This window comes from Crassostrea angulata, chromosome 7 (assembly GCF_025612915.1).
Source record: "Crassostrea angulata isolate pt1a10 chromosome 7, ASM2561291v2, whole genome shotgun sequence".
In the NCBI taxonomy this organism is placed as follows: Eukaryota; Metazoa; Mollusca; class Bivalvia; order Ostreida; family Ostreidae; genus Magallana; species Magallana angulata.
The window spans coordinates 40,819,845-40,839,787 of record NC_069117.1 but is presented as its reverse complement, the minus strand read 5'-3'; the positions used below and the strand labels follow the sequence as shown (position 1 = coordinate 40,839,787).

The 19,943-nt window shown below is 31.7% G+C and overlaps 3 protein-coding genes across 4 annotated transcripts; all 3 read right to left on the bottom strand.

The window, feature by feature from the left end:
• Nucleotides 1–374: 374 nt before the first annotated feature.
• Nucleotides 375–2,480, bottom strand: LOC128191931 (uncharacterized). Its single transcript, XM_052864304.1, has 3 exons — nucleotides 2,012–2,480; nucleotides 1,452–1,629; nucleotides 375–1,339 (listed from the first exon to the last, which is right to left on the bottom strand). The coding sequence occupies exons 2-3, from the start codon at nucleotides 1,513–1,515 to the stop codon at nucleotides 393–395; spliced, it is 1,011 nt and encodes a 336-aa protein (XP_052720264.1). The 5' UTR covers nucleotides 1,516–1,629; nucleotides 2,012–2,480; the 3' UTR covers nucleotides 375–392.
• A 316-nt stretch (nucleotides 2,481–2,796) lies between these two features.
• On the bottom strand, nucleotides 2,797–10,315 carry LOC128191930 (uncharacterized). 2 transcript variants are annotated; one of them, XM_052864303.1, is made up of 4 exons: nucleotides 9,488–10,315; nucleotides 8,175–8,549; nucleotides 7,440–8,081; nucleotides 2,797–3,253 (listed from the first exon to the last, which is right to left on the bottom strand). In XM_052864303.1, the coding sequence occupies exons 2-4, from the start codon at nucleotides 8,473–8,475 to the stop codon at nucleotides 3,159–3,161; spliced, it is 1,038 nt and encodes a 345-aa protein (XP_052720263.1). In that variant the 5' UTR covers nucleotides 8,476–8,549; nucleotides 9,488–10,315; the 3' UTR covers nucleotides 2,797–3,158. The 2 variants fall into 2 exon arrangements, with proteins under 2 accessions (XP_052720263.1, XP_052720262.1); XM_052864302.1 differs by having other exon boundaries at nucleotides 9,505–10,315.
• Nucleotides 10,316–11,327: 1,012 nt separating this feature from the next.
• Nucleotides 11,328–18,690, bottom strand: LOC128155223 (L-proline trans-4-hydroxylase-like). Its single transcript, XM_052816827.1, has 9 exons — nucleotides 18,588–18,690; nucleotides 16,577–16,643; nucleotides 16,412–16,493; nucleotides 16,193–16,303; nucleotides 15,969–16,063; nucleotides 15,746–15,836; nucleotides 15,509–15,638; nucleotides 15,017–15,168; nucleotides 11,328–11,627 (listed from the first exon to the last, which is right to left on the bottom strand). Exons 1-9 carry the CDS (start codon nucleotides 18,688–18,690, stop codon nucleotides 11,529–11,531), a joined length of 930 nt encoding a protein of 309 aa, XP_052672787.1. The 3' UTR covers nucleotides 11,328–11,528.
• Between the last annotated feature and the right edge of the window lie 1,253 nt (nucleotides 18,691–19,943).

Here is a 19,943-nt window from a genome sequence, read left to right as displayed (position 1 = left end):
CATCAGCAAAAGAATAAGAGCTCCAAAAACCGCATATGACGTAAACACACTGGTGAATTCTGGCCCGGAATACGATTATCAAAGATTATTAAAGATCTGGTTACGACCATAGTCCTTAGGGGTGTGTCGTGGTTTAACATGTACACAGCATGTATGAAGACAGTAAATATTTGATGCCCTTATTTAAATTAAAAATTCTGGGGTTTGCGCAACAACATTTTCTGAACACGATCAATAAATCTGTAATAGATCTAAATGTACTTGTCAATCGTATGAGTTTTAAATTTTGAAGAGTTCAGGCACTTAAAAAAATTGAGCAAAATTTACTGCAAAAAATAGTCAAATTTATGTAAAATAAAAAGTCAATTCCGTGGTAATGATTCAATTCATGGCTATGTGTTTTCTTTATTAGATGAGATTAAATTATCTATCTCGTTATCTCTGGGGCACTCCTCCCCACTGCACTCTAATACTGTATTTAGGGAGAGGGATTTCGAGTTCCTTAATGTAAATGACGAATACCCCATGCTTTGTTGACTCATCTTGTGAGGGGGGCGTCCCGGAATGTTGGGGGGACGAACCACCGGCACAGATCTCGGGAAAGTCGAGTGTATGTTCATATTCCTTTCATGGGCATTCGACACATTTGGCACATATTCTTCCATACGATTCTGGGGCAGAAATAAGTCAAGCTCTGCAGAAAGACATTGTTGCTGCCCCTTTGAGTCTCTGTTCTTAAGATGAACTTTGCTCCGCTTTCTACAGTTAGCTACAGAACACAGACAGACACTTGAGAGTATGACCATCACACTACACACGGCTATCACAGGAAGTATCCAATCCTCTTCTTTATCATTATTCATTTCCTCAGAATCACTTAGAGGTGTTGAAATTTCTATACAACTTAGGGAGGAATTGAGTTGTTCATCATGAAGGTTGCAATAGTTCACGTTTCCATTCACCACACAGAGCGTGTATAATGTTTCTGGGAGTAGGTTTTGAATGGTTAAGAGTTTACCCATTTTCCCGGTGAAAATACTACACGTGAGTTGACTATAGTTTTGCCAGTAATGAACTGTGATGTCCTCGGGAACATATTGCACTGGGTCTGAAATAGGCATCGAAGAACTGATTTGAACATTAAAAGAGACAGAAGTTGTCTTGGCTTTGGGTTCTGAAATGGATAATTTGCCCTCGCAGTTTTTTCCTACGTAACTTCCGATGCACAGGCATTTTGCTCTCGCAATGTAACTCCCATTACTGGAGAGCTCGTTTATGATCATGCATGGACACGAGTGTTGACATTGCAGTAAATCGCACAAGGACTCTGCAGTAGATACTGGAAAGAAAATAAATCGTCTAAACAAACAACTTGTCAACACTTGACAATACTTTCAATTTCTTTTGATAAAAAAAAAACTAGAAATTTAAACCAAAAACAGTGGACATACCTGAGGTATGCGTCTTGAACATTTGAAAGAGCGAGACAAGCATCAGGACACAGGTTGACTTCATTCCAGAGGAATTATGTCACCATGTTATGTGGTTTGTGTAGTTGTTCGCTATACAAGACGGTTCAGGCCATGTTAACAACACACATATATCGATAAATCTTTTATCTGTGGGACACTGCATAAAGATAAAATACACGTACGTGAATAATGACATGTGCATTATGTACGGTATGAAATCATCAATATCTTTGATCTCATAACCGTAAATTTTGTTTATGTAGTTCACAATATTTGTACATGTTCTTCTTAAAATTTTCTTCTTCTTTTTTTCGTCAGAAATCTTTATGAGTTAATTTAATAAGCTTCACATATGGTAAGCAAATCAACTCTCTCGTTCATCAAACATTTCATGTCTAAGTATATTTTTTGTCGTATTGATTTGCTTAATGATTCATCGGTAAATAGTTGAAGCATATTGATTTTCAATCATGCAGAAGAGGTATTAGAACCACTATCAATCTTTAAGAAGAAATAATAAATAAGGTTTTTCCTCTCACCTTGCGTGTATTTCCTTCTCACCTGCGTTTTGACAGGTATGAAGATGTGCTACTATCAGACAACGTTGATTGTTCTGTCCTTGATTAACCCCTTTACTGCTTGTTCGTTTTATGACTAATGTCAATGAGGGAAATAAATACACAAGCCCTGCGCGATCGCTTTACCTGTAGATAAAAATAACTGCATTACAGGTAGAGCACGCCGGTTTAAAATTCTCCGAATTTTCTCACTCTTACATAAGAATAATCTTTTTTCCGAAACTATGCGGAGTGGCTTCGTATTTGACTGTTCGGTTGGTATATTTACCGGTTTATTCGATTGTTAGAAAAAGAAATCAATTACTGTAGCTGTTTTGATGCAACAGGTGTGTAACAATGAAAGATTACTCCATGTCAATACTGCCGTATGTTCATCAAGAATAATTAATAATGCCTAAATGCCGATATATCGACTTTTTATTTTTAAAGTCAATCTAAATATTTCAGTTTTTAGAAACTTAAAGAAACATATGTTTTATTTATTAAATCTACTCCGTACATTACGTTTTATTAAGGTCTAGTTTAAAAACCCTATTCTTGGCCTTCTAATCTACGCAGAACATATAGCACGCCTTAATTTTTCTTTGGTATAGTATTTGATACTGATAGCCTTGCCTCAGTTCATAAACGTAGTTATTTCTCTTTCTCCGTTGTTTTTTTTTAACGCCTTGGCGTTTATATTTACAATTGATAAACACATACATTGTAATATGGGCGGCAAAATAAACTGTGCATTGATCGACAAGTCGATAAAACATGCATTATTAATTTTATTTTTTTTAATTTCAAAATATAGCGGTGTGTTTATTAAACTTTTATGGAAGATAGTGTTTACTTTTAATCAATAATACACTTTTTAAAAAAACAATATGAATCAATATGTAACCATACATGTATACAAAGGGTAGACATGGCAACATGATAAATACATGTACATACGATGTAAAACAGTATGATAAATATGATATATTTTTTTCATACGATAAAAGCTTATACTTGTTTTGCATAAGTCAATAAGAATGACATCAATTATATCACATATGCAGGCATCACATACATTTATATACATCTATAAGATTACGGACGGATAGTTGTCCTTATGGCGGCATCAGATAGGCGTCTGTGGTACATCGCACGTTGACAACCAAAACAGTCTCTCCTGATGGGGCCGCTCAGGCAAACTCCTCCATCGGTCGCCTAGGTCTGTGAAAAAAAATAATGGCTGTTAAAAAAAACACTTAGATTTACAAATACCTAAGATCTATCTAGAATCTAAAGAAAAATGACACGTTTCTGTAATCATCTGTTCATTATCTTTTTTTGTAAGTATAGCGAAAAACCGTGCAGGAATGGCTCCATGTCTAATGTAACAATCATGTAAGGATATTGACACGATAAAGAGGAACTAATGAAGATCAAAAGATAAAAGAATATGTACTGGATGTTTCATTTAGAAAGACAAACAAGATGAACTTCAAAACTCAATCAAATAACACATTTACTGATGGATTTACGAGTGCGAGGTTTAAAAATTGAAAAAAAAGCACTCAACTGAAGTTATAGATAAAACATGAAAGCGAGTTTCAAACTGATTTATTTATTCAAATTATATGATTTTTGTGAGAAAGCGAACGCAACAAATTTCACAGTTGACTACCTTGTAAATTATTTTGTGACCATCATTTATAACATAATTGAACAATTCTTGGGGCTTTTCTCTTGTAAACGATATCAATCTATGAACCCCTTTTCCGCCCAATTTGCTGTTTTGAGATAGCTACCTTAGTAACATGGAGACAATCAATATTATTTTTTCTCTAATTAAACGTTAAATCGATATCTATGCACCGCCTTGATTTACAATTAACACGTCACTTGAAGCTTTGTATGGATTCTTTCATGATCAGTTATCATTGTCAACTGATATGTGCATTTATCTTATTTATAAAAGTTGGCAGTATGATTAATTCATTGAACATTTTTCACAGTCTTCTTTACTACTAACTTCCAAAATGAATAAGTAATCGTAAAAAATTCATTCTCGCGACCAAAAAGTTCCTTCTCGTTTATTCCCCTATGACTGAACAGTCATCAAGATCGATCGTTAGTTACATTTTGATATAACAGTACACAGTATTTTTTCCAACAAAAAAATAAATAATTAATGTAGCTATTCTTTATTATTATTCAACGGAATTTATGCCCACAGAACGAGCTTCAAATGCCATGTACATGTATAAATAGGAACACGTGAAATTAGATGATTCCGTTTCTCAAACTTTTGATAGCAATATTTTCCTCCCATTTTGCAATATGTATATTTCATTCAAATTTTGAACACGTTTGCCTTTAAGATTAAGAATCCATAAACCGCGTAAAGAATGTAAGGGGTTAGCATAATTTAAGAATAAAAGAAACCTTTTCTGCATATCTGTACGAAAGCCGAGAAGGATCATTCGAGATTCGAGATTCAAAATACGAGATTCGAAATACGAGATTCAAGATTCGAATTTCGAATCTCGTATTTTGAATCTCGAATCTCGAAAGATCCTTCTCGGCTTTCGTATATCTGGCCCCGCCGTCACCAAGTTTCCTCAAGTCAATTCTCGGCCTCAAGTCTGAGTATTGACCTCAAGTTTATGCACTTTCCTATAAAGGAATTGAGTTGAGGAATGAGTTGAGGGATTTTAAATTGTTGGTGACGGTGGAGCCTGTGCTATTTACTAATGCTGACAAATTTTTAAAAAGTTGAGTAACCAAATTTGACATTCATCTGATGAATACTCAAGTAATGATATCTCTTGCTGATACAGACAAACCAAATAAAAAGGACATAAGTAAAATTACACTTAACTTCTTTTATTTAAATTGTATTAAAATGTTCTTCAAAACACTGCAGCTAATCTAAATTGAATTCTTCCTATAGTTGACATTCTCTAAACATTTAATTAAATATTCTCTGAAAACTGATTTCTATATATACTTGTACAAACAATTGGCATTTTTTTGCAAAAATTAGATTTGATGCTAAACGCATATTCATATCGACCATATGACATCACATGTATAAGTGTATTTCAGCTATGTTTGAATTCCTAAAATATGGTCTTGCTAATAAAAAAAAATACACATCTTTAAGAGTAAAAAAAATTAGTTCAGTAATAAATACATGTGAGTAATACTTCTAATTAAATAAGTATTTTATTCAAGTATATAAGAATACATTGACTCGGATCGAACAGCAGGCATAATGCCTATATATGTTCTCTCGTGATACTGTTATTGGAATAAACGAACTTATGTAAATATCATCGAATTCATCGCATGTTTATGTACATGTATATATAGGTATTTAAATGTTTTGAAAATTAATGTTTTCGATAGAAAATTTGATATTTGCTTTAGTTCTGAGTGCATGAAAGTTGATCAAACAAACTAGTAACGCAAACTCCTTTCAAACCATTCTATACCCTCGTATCTAGACTATTATACTAGCCCCAATCAATATTTTCTCTAATGTGAAAGAATTGAACAGGCCTTTGGCAAATGAAAAAAAACCCAACTCCTATTCACTCTTTTATCAGATACATTATAAATTCAGATTTTCTGTTAGTTTTAAATTTTTACCTTAATTTGACTGAAATTGAAATATATATTGATTCATTTTTAATTTACATAAAATCGATGGTAATATATTAATCGAGAAATACAACTTGATTGTCCGCGGGGTACAACGAATATAATCCAATGATAATTTTATTTTAAAGACATTGAACTGTACGTGTCAATAAAATACTAAGGATAGAAAAGTATCACGTGTTTCGTTCCTTGCTTTGTGTGAAACTTAATAATTGTAACGGTGCCTTAAAATCTGACTTAGTTCATAGGAAATATTCCTGTATCGTTAATAACAAGAAATCATATTGACGCAAGCGTTAAATGGGCCGCAAAAAATATAATTGTTGTATGAATCATTGGTTCTTTACATAAAAACACACCACAAAGAAGAAAATAAGAGTTGGTTGTACTAATTTTTATGGTAAATTTTAATATACTTTCAGTAACTTGTTTTGAAGTTTAACATTTTACTATTATCATAAAGAATCGATTTCGTTACTGTAAGCATTTCTAACGGAATTTGTATGATCATTGCCACAGTATGAAGTAATGGAGAACACATTGATTTGTACATTACTCTAATACAAAGTTTAACTCATCATTTTTCTCTTGGAGATTATGTATTTCAAACCATTTTGGTTTTTTGGTTGTTGCATTGTATTGAATGAAAACTTAATGCATTAGTTTAATATATGATTTCAAGGGACCTCATAATAAAATAAAAATGGATTAGTTCAAATTTTCCAGTAAATTCAAATTTTCATTTCTGTCATATTCTTGCGTAAATAATCAATATAATGTCATTTGATGATATTTTCTACCACATTTTACATGGAAATATTATAAAACACACGCAAAGTCATTTTATTTGACACGGCACATAGAAATTCAAATATATCATTTATATATGATTTAATGACATTCAGGTCTTTAGTATTTTAGGTCTTTAGTATGTCCCGCATTCCGTTTTGAAAAGAATGAAGAACTCCGAAATTTTCCGAATAGATTAAAGTCTCGATAAAAACGCGCCAAATACGACAATCTACTAAGTATGACCTACTTTTCATTTACAAGTAAAACAAAAAATATGTGATATTTTCTAAAAGGCATAACACATATTTCTACATGCAAATTTACTTTTAACTCATAAAAATATGCATAGTATTAATTCTATTAAAAAGAACTATCCCGCAGAAACGCAGTAACAATATTTAAATGTGTATCAAATAACGGACCGCCTTCCGGCGGCCCGTAATAATATTTCTACTTGGAACCCACGTGCACTTTATTTTCTGACCTAGGAATACTATTCAAAGATTTTAAAAATTTTCAATATTCGGGGTGGATTTTTTTTCACGTATCACAAAACTTTGCGAAAATGTGGTTAATATGTATGATCTTTAATTATAAAGAGATTTTGAAAAAAACGAAAATAAGAACTTTCAATGTGTTTGATTTAAACAATGGTATTAGGCACAAGTTACAAAACTTATATTGCCTTCTTCAGAAGAATTTAAAAAAAAACAAGTTTTTGCATGCATAATGGTTATATATAAATAGATGCAATATATTTATGTTGACTTAATATATAACAGTGAAATATATTACAGCACCTAATAATACAAATGACAGGTGAATCAAATAATTAATCTTTTAAGGTTTTTTCCCATCAAAGTGAACCAGGGAAAACAAGCGCTCATATACAGTGCCATTAAGTGAAATACTGGTTGTTTTAATATAAGTCATGATCAAAATACAATGTCAAACGTACCTGATTTGGCTTTAACCGGCTGTGTTTCGTTTTCATCATAAAGCGGCTTCCTAGCACAACTGTAATACTGATTTGCTGACGGTAAATTTTGATTGTCGATTTTACCGGCCGAATGGCTTGGGTTGATTCCGTGGGTAATAAGTGTTCCTTCGTCTGGTTTACTATCCGACAGACAGTCAATATCTACAGTAAACGCCGGATTTCCTGTTCCTTGGTTCGTATTAAAATGAACTGGACTCAAAGATAATGGCGATCTAATGGCTGAATTTGCAATCTTTAACTCCTTCAAACCAGCATCATTCTCTTTGTCTCTCCGTGTATCAAAACTGAGTATCTTCTTTTTCTTGTGCTTTTTGTGTCTCTTCTCACTTGTTCTCGGTTTTTCGTTAGCAACAGAAAAGCTTTGATCGTAGTAGGGATTTCCCTGTGTTGGGTTATTTTCTTTTGCAATTTCTTCACTAGAAGAGATTTCGTTATGCCCCATATAATGTTGAGATTTATCTTTTTGCAAGTTTTTGGACAATTGGTCATAATATCTATCGTTGTCCAAATGCGCTGGCGGAATGTCATATTTGGCTGGAGAGTAAAATACATCGTTTTCATATCCTGCTGAATTTCTATCGCTTTCCTCTTCAACGGTTTCTAAAATGTAAAACTCTTTTAATATATCAAAGTCTACAGAAAATTTATTCAAGAAAACGAGTTTTCTTTTTGAGGAAATTGCATATGTCTTACCAAAATGCTGTTGATGATCAGCATGATACTCTCTCATTATGTTTCTTATCTGATTGACTGAAAAGCTCTGCATTAACTCTGTCCAATGGTGACCATGAGTGTGGCAGCTAAGGGCGCCAATGCGCGGGCGCTTTGTGGCGAAAGCTAGCTCCAAATAATCCCTCTGGCACTGTCTACCTCGTTCTTTCTTCAAACGGTATCTCAAAAAGGAAAGAATCAGAAAAATTGTCATAATCAGAAATATGGCGAGAGTCGGTATCCAGTAGAGGAAGGCTTTTCCTGGTTGCAGATCGTGCATCATTTATTGATAGGTTTAAAACTCAGCAGATTCCCAAGCTCAGATACGTTTACCCCTCCATTCTGTTTGCCATAAGTCTGTAGAAAAAAAGACATTGCAAGGCGTAAAAATCGATGGAAGTAGAGAAAAAGACATCGATTTTGATAATCGGCTTCTATTGTGATGACCTGCTTAACTATGAAAAGAAAATTGTTTCTTTTGTATGTGTTTAGTAGATTTAGGGGTCTACAAATCAAGCGATGTGAATCAATTGAATTAAAAAGTCACAAACCCGAAAATCACTTGAGCATATTGTAGGCTGATAAATGCCCGTTTACTGCAATGGCGTAGCTAGATAAGCTTCAGATTTTCAATATTGAGTATATGAATTTACAAACGCAATTAATAATGCAAGTGTAAACATGGCGCAGTACTTATGTAGTATACATTGTAGGCTGATCAATGTCCGTTAACTACAGTTACTTGAGTCGTATTGTCGAGATACAGTTTCTAATTGAATTTCATTGGCATATAAGTTAACAAACGCAATTAATAATGCAAGGGTAAACACAAAACTTCGGTTAAGTGGTTAAGTATGTATACGTTGGCATGGTTTTACCATTATAACAACTGGCATTTAGAAATACTAGTTCTAGAAAAGTATAAGAAAAGTCAGCGCTTACCTCTTTCATTTTTAAATATGATAGAGGTTTACTTCTTTCTTTCAGAACAGATGACAAAAATGTAACTTTAACTTTACAAGATGTAATAATGGTAAGCGTTTATATACTTTTCCTTTTTTATGATGCACCGCAAATATCAGATTCACTGCTCAAAAATATTTTTTGTTTTCAAAAAGAATGATTTTTAAGCAAAAAAGTTCACCACATTATATTATAGAAACTGTCATGAGAATCAACATTTACTTTTGACTGGTGAAGCAAAAAATTTAAATTCTATGTTCGGTACATTAACTTACCGCAGTAAAATTGAACAAAAAATGATTTTTAGCCGAAAGTTGACGAAATCTACTAACGTTTTGCTTGTACTCACTTCTTTCACTTCGACAGTTCTTGTTCTGTGAAAATCCAAGTCACCTGCTCCATGTCTAGAATGAAATGTATCGATGGTGACACTGTGAAGTAGAAATCTTTGTTTATAGTAAACCTATTGATTAAATGTTCAGTTTGCGGTCGATTCTTTTTTTTCACAAAGCAGGGGATTATCAAGTTTTAATGACATTCTATGATGCAAGGTAAAAAAAAAACACCAACGGCTTCGTCTTTAATGAAAAAATGTCATCATAGTTTTGTTCTTAATGTTACTTCATTGCGTATCTGTCCTGATAAGGCAGTTTTTTGGTTCTAATTTCTCTTTAATGTACATGGAAAATCGAAACGAAAAGCCTCTGGTAATGAGTTTGTTGTCAAGGAGGCAGTGATCTTTGAGAGAGGGGTTATGTAAGACCACATGCATGTATGGAAGTACTAATTCAAAGATCGCATGTGTTTTACTGAATTCTGACATTTATGTTTAAAAGATATCGTGGATGTTGTCATTATCATAAATGTTCATCTCTAGTCTTCTGCATAAGAAATTCGGCCGTGATAATATATATATTCTTATCATGATATTATTGAACGACAAATTGTTTAACTATTGGGAATAAAATTACTTACTAGTGAATAATTGATTTCCTTATGATATTTTTTCGACCATTTTATGAATTATTTGGCATAAAGTTACTTATTAGTATATAATTGATTTTCAATTGAACACTTTAAAAACGCATGCATGCAATGTGCGTAAATTGATACAAAGTGTAGTGCGCAATACTGCATAACAACAAGACTTGTTTACAAACAAAATTCTCTCTCTCTCTCTCTCTCTCTCTCTCTCTCTCTCTCTCTCTCTCTCTGTTGATAGAGAACTAGCTACATATACAGGTCTGCTGTTATAGACCACCAAAAGGTACTCTTGATCGAAAAACGTAAGAGACACGTTGTTTATAGTTAGATAAACTAGTATTCTTATTAGTGCTAGTTTTATTTCTTAAATCTAATCTTATACACTTATTAGATTTTCTCATTAATTATATTTTACCCTAAAAATAAAAAGGACTTGCCTCTTTTGACAATTGATTTTTATATACAGGACTGTTCACTGATAAATATTTCAAATGGAAAAGTAGCTATTTTAAAATCTAAATTGATGTTTATTCAATGTTTATAAATATCGACGTTTCAAAGTATTCGAGAATCATTTATTATTTTTCCAATAAACAACTTTGAATTACATCATATGACAAAGATATTTTCCATGAATCATATCTTTGAATATTGCAGCATCAATTATTTTTGGTACACATAAAATACTTTGGTCCTTGCAATCCTCTCAATTTTAGATAACATAGTTTAATTTGGTAAACAGTAAAACATACTTCAAACAGATTCTCTTTTCATTTTCAATAATACTATTGGATTTGATAATCGTTGATTCATAACAACATATGAATAAAAAAAAAAAGCCAATTGTAAAGAGCTATAATTATATTACTGAGATACACGGTATCGAGATATGATACAATATCCGATGAGGGTGTGACGTAACTCAGGTCAGCACATATATATATTACAGCGCGAATTGACTCAGATTAATAGGTTTTTTTCCCGAAATCGATAGTTTTCAGCACTTGTTGAAGTTTAAGAGCATATAAGCTATCCGACATCTATCAAAACCCAAAATATAAATGTAAACTTTTAATGAGAAGGAATTGTATACTGTTTGATTTTGGTCGTATGCGGTCCAGAAGGGTGAACTTTAAAATCTTAAAACAAGCTTTTATAATTTTTAAACACAAGTTGCGATGATATGCATTTCGGGAAACAGTTTATCCAATTTTTTAAAGTAAGTTTTCTTAGTTTTACGATACATGTACAAGTAAATTCATTGGCATATATAAAGCATACAGGTAGCGTATGACACGATTAACTTAAATACAGAATATCCACGTCCTTCACGTTTCCTTGATCACATTCTTTTCTAAAAACAACGTCTTTTGTGCATGTTCTTTTTATTTATTTCGCTTTTGAAGTAGAACTTTCTTTCGGATCCATAAATTGCTTTCCCGTAAAGTCAGTGTAGTTCTCACACTCTTTGATGGCGGTATTAGGAACCTGTTAAAATAAATAATGATCAAACTTTTTTTTAAATCGTTAATATATATCATTTTATTGAATTAAGACTAGTATTTAAACAAAATTTAATTATGCTGTTTTAAGGTGGAAGGCTACATTGTCACAATATGTCTGACATCCGTTTGAAACGCCATTTTGTTCCGAATTGATAGCATTATGTCGTGGTACAAAATAGCTATACACTGTTCAATTGAACTCTTCTAACGAGGGAGATGGGATAAGAATGAAATCACCAAAACGCTTAGAAAATATGTCAATTTTCTTCGTGATTCAAGCTTTCAACTAACATTGATTATCAGCTGTTATGTAGGGAAAACGTGAAATCGAAATAATATACTGTTTCCCTGCTAATGGCAATACATATTTGTCATGTCATCCGCAACAGACGATCATAAATATGTGACGGATTATCGATAAAGGTGAGCAGATGATTTTCACTTGAACCCTATATGCATGATTAATAGTACCATCTCTTGTATTAATCGATTCCAACTTCCCAAATTTAAAACATTTGCAGTATAAGACTTGCATTGAAAGTTTGAAACTTAACTAATGTATTTTGATTTAAATAGATATATCTAGGTAGGCTAGCAATAGCAGTGGAAGCCGGATTTGTAAGCCAAATGAGGGAACGACAGAATCTTGAAAAAGAGCATGTTTATAATTACCACACATACATCTGTATCACTATGGACATCTAATGTATGTATAAATATGCTTATGGTTGTTTATAATTTGTATTGTATATAAAAAAGTAAAAGGCAATGTAACTACTAACATTTTGTTTTAAAGAGTAAATATAAATATAATGCATTCATCAAAAATATAATTTTTTCAGATTCAAACATTATCATAAGCACTACTAACCTTATTCCTACATTTTAGCATATACTTTTTAAAGTTTTTCTTTGTGATTTTTTTAAATTAGAAAATTGGTACCAAGATATTTGAGACCAAGTAAAATCAAGAAAGACAACTTTTAAACAGGATCTTTCAAACCAAGATTTTTGAAATAATTCAGTATTTCTTTTAATTTTTCAATTTCATTCAATTTCTTTTTTTCATCTCATTAACCAACGCATATTGTTTCTATTTTCAGATTTTTGCGGGATTTCATCCAGCAGTTTGCCTTTAAAGAATTTTTAAATATTTTAGTTTCATATTTATGTGGATTCCAATAAAAATCATACAAACTTCATTCATGATTATTTTGATTTTCATTTTCAAACTTTATAACATTTCACTTTCATTAGAGTTTTAAAACAGAAATGTTTAAAAATTTGACATATAAGGGGTTATCTGGAAGCAGAATGATATTTTAAAAATTCTCTTAAAAATAGAGTATTATACTTTGAGGTCTGTTATTGTTGAATACTTTGCCTATTATTAGTAACAAATGCATGCAACAAAAATCTCCTACACTTATTTGGTGTAGACATCCCCCTTAAGTGCTATAAGTTTTATCACATATTAAGTAATCATCTTTTAGAGGGAGCATTTTCCAAGACTTGAATTGACTTTAAAATATATTGCTAATTTACGTCTTTAAATTTAAAGAAGAGGCCAGAAGGTAATTTTATCTTCTGTGTAAAAATAGCAAGCTAATATCTGAAATATTTTTTTTTATATTTTTAGCCGACTTTATTTTTCATTGCGCATTTATGTGAGTATTCTAGCAAAATACAGTGTACTTATACCTTTTATTAATTTTTTTCTGTATCATTTATTAAATCAGAAACAATAAACAAAATACAGATAAAAAATATCGAGAGTTTTAAAGGAACATTGTTATGGTTTAAATATCATCCCTTTGAAATTTTACACGCTCTCCTAAGGGTTATTTTTTTTAATTAACCTATTATTCCAATTTACATTTGTAAAACTCTAAATACATAGATATATTTTGTGCATTTTGATATTTTGAGATACTCTCACTAAAAATCAGACTGTAGAATTAAGTATTTTTTTTTACATATAAAGTAGAAAATGATATTACAAATCATATGTTAGATTGCCAGTACTTTAACCAATTTCTATAGAATTTCCGTTATGATAGAAATCGCAGTTGCAGTATTTTGTAATCCGCTTAAGTACGAAAATTGACAATTTCCTATTATATTTCTAAACTTTGTGTACCTGTATTTTGAGATGGTCCGAAAAAGGCTTGATGGTAGATTTTCTTAAACTTTGTAAATAAATTAGAGTTCATGTAAATTACGTATGGATAAAAATGATAATTTTAGCTGTTGTAGTTTAAACGCAAAAATACCAAAATCGGCCTCCTTAACCAAACTCTGTAACTATTATATCCAGTGCCTTGAAAATTATTTTCCAGTTGCATTTTTTATGTTAGATATCAATATATCTGTGCTTAAATGCACTATTGATAAGAAAATACATGATTTAATCGTAAATTTTTAACGTAAGCTGTTTGATATGTATAAATAACCATACCGAAAACTGCATCGCTCTACATTTTTAATCATGCATTATATCGTCTCAATCCCAAGCATGTTATAATAAACTAGTCATAATGTGGCCCCGGGGCCTTAAAAATTAGACGAGCTCACTTTTGATCTCAGTCTCACTTTTCCACTATATGTTTCTTTTGTAAAAGTGAGACTTAGATCGAAAGTAAGCTCGTCTAAGTGTTATGGCCCCGGGGTCTGCTTTCAATTGAATTCAGAAAGAAAGTATAAAAATGAATCTGCTTTCTGACCTTGTTCTGTTTTTGAAAATTGTAATAAAAAGAAAGGGTTTTTAATAATAATTATTTCTTGCCAGTGCTTCGTGTTTATATTATGTATTGAATAGAACTGTGTATAAATTACCGGTATACACAAGAAATGATGAAATAAATGTGACATAACTTCCAACTGTACTGCATATCTACACTTTGATTGTATAGTTCAAAGTTCGCATCAGGATTTTCACTGTTTCAGTAGTATTCTACCATTCATTGAAGTTAAAAAAGGACATGATAACTCTAATATAAGTTATAGAATCAATATCGAAGGTTCCTTCCCATAAATCATTATTTCCTATTTAGCTACAAAGAAATTCTGTTTTGCGATTTAAGAGTAGTTGCATTTTGCATTTAATATATATAAAAGTACTCTCGTAATGCACTAAACACTGATAGATGAAAAGTTTGAAAACAGATTCAAAAAGGTATAGGAATTCATATGTGAGATATCAATACTCGGACTTATTGTGTCTAATTAGTAAGATATACATTACATAGGTTTTGTCAGTACCAAATAAAGTTGGTTTTTTTTATATGAATTATATCCGTGTATACACTGAATTAAACAAAATATCACACACACACTTTAGATAGTCGAACTTTATGGAGAGGTTGACTATACCTTATTTAGCGGGGTATAACACGGGTGGTGATGCACTTTGACCGGGTTATTGTGACGCGTGTTGTAACACATGAGGTACGCCCAGCGCCGCCTGTCGGAGTCGTTTGGTCCACTGCAGTGAAGCAGATTGCAGCTAAAAATGAGGGCATCTCCTGAATAGATCAAAACTCAGTTTGATTAATTTGAACAAGCTACAAGCTGCAATAAACTGACGAAATAAATTTATTTATTCTAGAGCTTATTCATAAAAAATGTATCCGTTTCTAAAAAGTCAAACTTTTTTTCAGAAGATTATTAAGTAAGTAAATTAATTTTGCTTTTATTATAGTATATATGTTATTAAGTACATGTAAGTTTCAATCGATACGTTGTATTGGCAAATAAAAAAGTAATCAAGTTTAAATGTTTTGAAATCTTAAACTGTTGATACGATTTTGAGAATTTCAATAGAGTCAAGAGTAGTATATCTACAATATAATTTTAAAAGAATACCTGGCTCCAGCTCCACATATACCAGCTCGAGTTTCTTTTTAAGCTCTTTCACTCTGTTTATGTCAGCTGCTGTTTGTCCAGCCACCATGCTATGCTCGATGCGACCACATTTGTGGGAGCCTTTCAAAACCTTTTGTAAATTAATATTTTGATAATGTTTTAGATCTCTGATACTTCTGTTTATAAAATATGAAAATTTTTATTTTTTTTTTCATTACCTGTATTTCTTAATCGTACCTTTAAGCACCCGTTGCTTTTATCACATTTGTCTAAAGCAATAAAATACGTAAGCATTTCTGGAAAGAGGCAGCCATTTTTGTACCAATATCTAAAAGTTGCGTTAAACTGCATTTAAATTAAGGTAACAGAAAATTGTTGAACAATGAAGTAGATTCCCTAACTTGAGTTACTGGTATAAAAATGTATAGCAATGCATTTATAGGGATCTTGAAATTGTTACCCGTAGTCTTGGTGCCAAAGGAAAGTTCCACCAGACTTTGCATTCTTCTGAATCAACTTTCCATGGTAGTGATACACCTCTTTTCCTCCAAGCAGCTTATGGTGTTTAATATTTACAATCAAACTGATGTTTATCAACCTAGGGGTTTATTTCAATTTTTACATCTGCTCAAAAGATAATGGATTCGCTTTCTTTATAATTTCTTATTTTTTAATGAATCATACCTTTTCTGCAGCATTGACAATTTTCTCGGATCTAGCTGCCATTCCTGTGACGTCATTTCCTGGGTGACTCCAAACTGTCAAATTTACCTCTCTTCCCAAACTGTCATCCACCTATTTCCAAATTAAAGATTTGTATAAACAAAGTCAATATTCAAATATAAAGTTCAATTAAATAAAGTTTAACTCTGGTTTGAATTGGCCATATACTTAAACACATACTCTCATTTTGTTCTGCACAACTTCTTCAGTATCCTCAAAACACTTCTTTAATTTACGAACTTCCTCTTCATCAAAGAGCTTTCTAAAACGACAATGAGCTGAAATTTACTAAATTATTCCGTTAGGTTTTAACAATCATTCACTTTTGCATTTAGTAAAACTTACTTAACAATGATAAATCCATTGTCTGTATACTCTTTGAGTCTTTCCTCTGTTATCTCAAAATTGTTGCCTAAAATAAAACAATAGAAAATAGCACATGGATGAAGATGTTTATTTTTTTTAGAAATTCAATTTAATGCACAAAAAAATCACCCACATAAATTGACATTTGAATTTTGAAATAGAATTGTCTACGAATAAAAGATATTCTAGGTTCTGGAGTTGGCGGGACTTCTCTTACTTATAAAGACAATATAGTTTGAAATTTAAAGTCTTATTTCCTACTGCCGGACATTGGGCATGCAAAATAACAGTAACTTACCATTTTTCATACTTTGATCTCATTTTAGCCTACCTGGACAAAGTTGAGGAAAGCATATTTCTACACCCTCGGCGTCACTTATTGATTTAAAGTGGTTTATTAATACAGGTCCCATATCTAAGACTCTAATGGTGCTATCTTCACAAAACATTTTTGGATGTGAATTGGGTGGGACTTAGGCACTTTAAAATCTTGAAAACTACATGTTAGCCATAATCATGAAAGACGTTTAAGTCTTTGGAGCATGTAAAAGGTTTTGAAGTGTCCTGCAGTAATAAAGATATTACTGGTTCAATCTTCACAAGACCTGTTAATGAGTGGTTGATGTAGTCTTGACATGCTGATATGCTGAATCTGAACCGTAGATTTAGAATGCTTGAAAATTTAAATGATTTTTAAGCATCATTAATTTATGTTTTTAGAAAAGACCACAGGTCATACAGTAACTACTAGTCCTAATTTGTTGGTTATAAAAGTTTTGTGAATAAAAACTTCATGATCAAAGATTTTCAAACTACATATTGTTTGTTCGCAAATTGAACCTTAATTCATGAGCGACTTTTCGGTATGACTGAGGTTTTGGAGAATGGAGTATGAGTTTGAATACGAAGAACAAGTGCAAAAGTTTAGAATTGCATGATTGATATAAGTGCATATATCTATGTGAAGAACAAGCCTTGCTTTTGATACCGAGGTAAATGGCGATAGACTGAATGAAAGGACAGGTTTAACTTTTTTAAGTAGAACAAACCGAGGCAAAAAACTGCCTGTACTAAATTGCATCATTAGCAATACCTATATTGTAAGTTTATAATATAATGTTATATATATTTGCGATCAAAATTCTTGGATACTGTATTGAACATATTTACAACAAATAAAGATACGTTGCTTCAAAAGTAGCAAACTATTCAATTTTGTAGATTTTTTCACTGTTTTTCCTCACCTATTACTTCATTTCCTCAACCGTTTAGAATTAAAGATATAAATTAATAGATAGACAAAATTCGTTTTGACTCTTATCTATCACATATACTTAGATGTTGACGGAAAACTTTTCCTTACTCGAACTAGCTTAATACGGATAATGCATGTTTTGAATACCTAACCTGTCTTAGCCGATAATAACTAGTTCAGTACCTATATATAAGGATCATTATTTAGAACGTATGAAATGTGATAATGAATAATACTGCTGTGAAAAGATTATCTGCAAGATAGAATGAAAGTGACGGGCACGATCAACAAGCAAAAATAAGTTCACAATTGATCTTTTTTAAATCTGTCAAGCTAAATACTGGAGAATATCATATTGTTTTGCTTTTTTTCTAAATTATTGTAGACGAAGACCAGTTCTTCTAAAAATGCTATAACATAATAGGTAAGATTAAATATTTTACGTGACGATCTTAAATGTTTATCAGCCAATGACTTGGAATGAATTATATTTGTTTTAATCCGTATGGTCACAGGATGAACAGTGTAATGTATGTACATTGTACTGTGTACAACCGTGAATCATATAAATATCAAATTCATCAGAGTCAACACTGAATTGACTATTATAAAAATTTGAAGCTTCTGCTTGTTGAGCAAGGTAGGAAACTGAAATAAAATTTTGCAAAAATTACGGAACGATCCATGATGAAAATAACAACACCAGAAATTTAAAACAAAAATTATACTTCTTACCTGACATGTTGCTGCTGTGGTAAAACGTGTGATTTTGGGCTTCGATAAGGACACACACAGTTATAACCTTAGTATGTACGCTCTGATAAATATTTATCTTCATGTTTACACAAACCAGATAGGTTAATAGCACTTTTCGGGTAAAATATGTATGCTGAATTTTTTATACAGATCGAAATATTTGGTATGAGGTGGGAGTAGTACACGTCCCGCAACTTCCTGATATGCTGTAAAAATTTAAAACGTTTTTCTGAAGTCTTGAAAAAAATGTTGATGAAAATATGTATATTTTTCTTGGGCTCCGGATTTCTATAGATTATAGTATAATAATATTAATCTTTTTATTTATCAAAATAACACCTGTGCAATCAGTTGCTGCTTATTTATTATATTGTATACAGGGAAATATTCGTCCCCATTTTATTTTCGCCCCTTTCGCCCATGTTGTCAAAGGGCGAATTTAAAACTGGGTGAATTCTGTATTACAAATGCATATTAGGCAGCAATCTGGGCGCACAAGGAGAGGGAACAATTCATCAATTATTCTAACACATTTTGATTTATAATGGTTAATTGGTTTTTTTTTAAAACTTGGAATTAGAAGAAAAATATTTAAAATCTAGATGGTTTTATCATAATATGGGTCTCACCGTCTGAATATAGCAACACGACGCAATTGATGCAAACTCTTACTCATTTCTTGGGTTTTTTAAAAGGATTTTATTGTCTCTGGGTCTTATCTCCACGTAGATCAAACGTATATAAAATGTATAAAATATGCGGCTATTTAAAAAAAGATGAACAGACAACCCGTAAACGAATAATTAGGTATTTTTTCAAAATATTTTTGAAAGGAACATTAACAAGTTCAAAGATATTACATCAGTGTTTTAAATACTATTTTATAAAGTTTTGTTTGACTCGCTGGTTTGACTGAGTCGAAAATTTAATTTGCTTTTTAGTTCCTAGACCTTTTTACGAGAAAAAATAATATTATTAGACTGCTTTATTAAACTTTTTTTTAAAAAAAACAAACACAAGAGACCAAGGGGCCACATCGCTCACCTGAGTATCAAAAGCCTTAACTCTGATCAAATCAGAATGGCAGTCTCAGAATCAAAATATCTTGAAAACTAAGTACAGTAGATCTTGAACACAAAAAAATTAAAAACCTTCCGATTTTTACCCACATATTTTAATGGTAAATAGCAAGCCCCTTTTGTTATTTTAGTATTTGAATTTTAATATTTAAACGAAGATTTTTCTCTATTTCTATATACCCCCTATGATCTATGACCTATGATTATGGGTTGGTCAAACGTTAATCTGCACAACCTGTGCTTTTACACAAGTTAC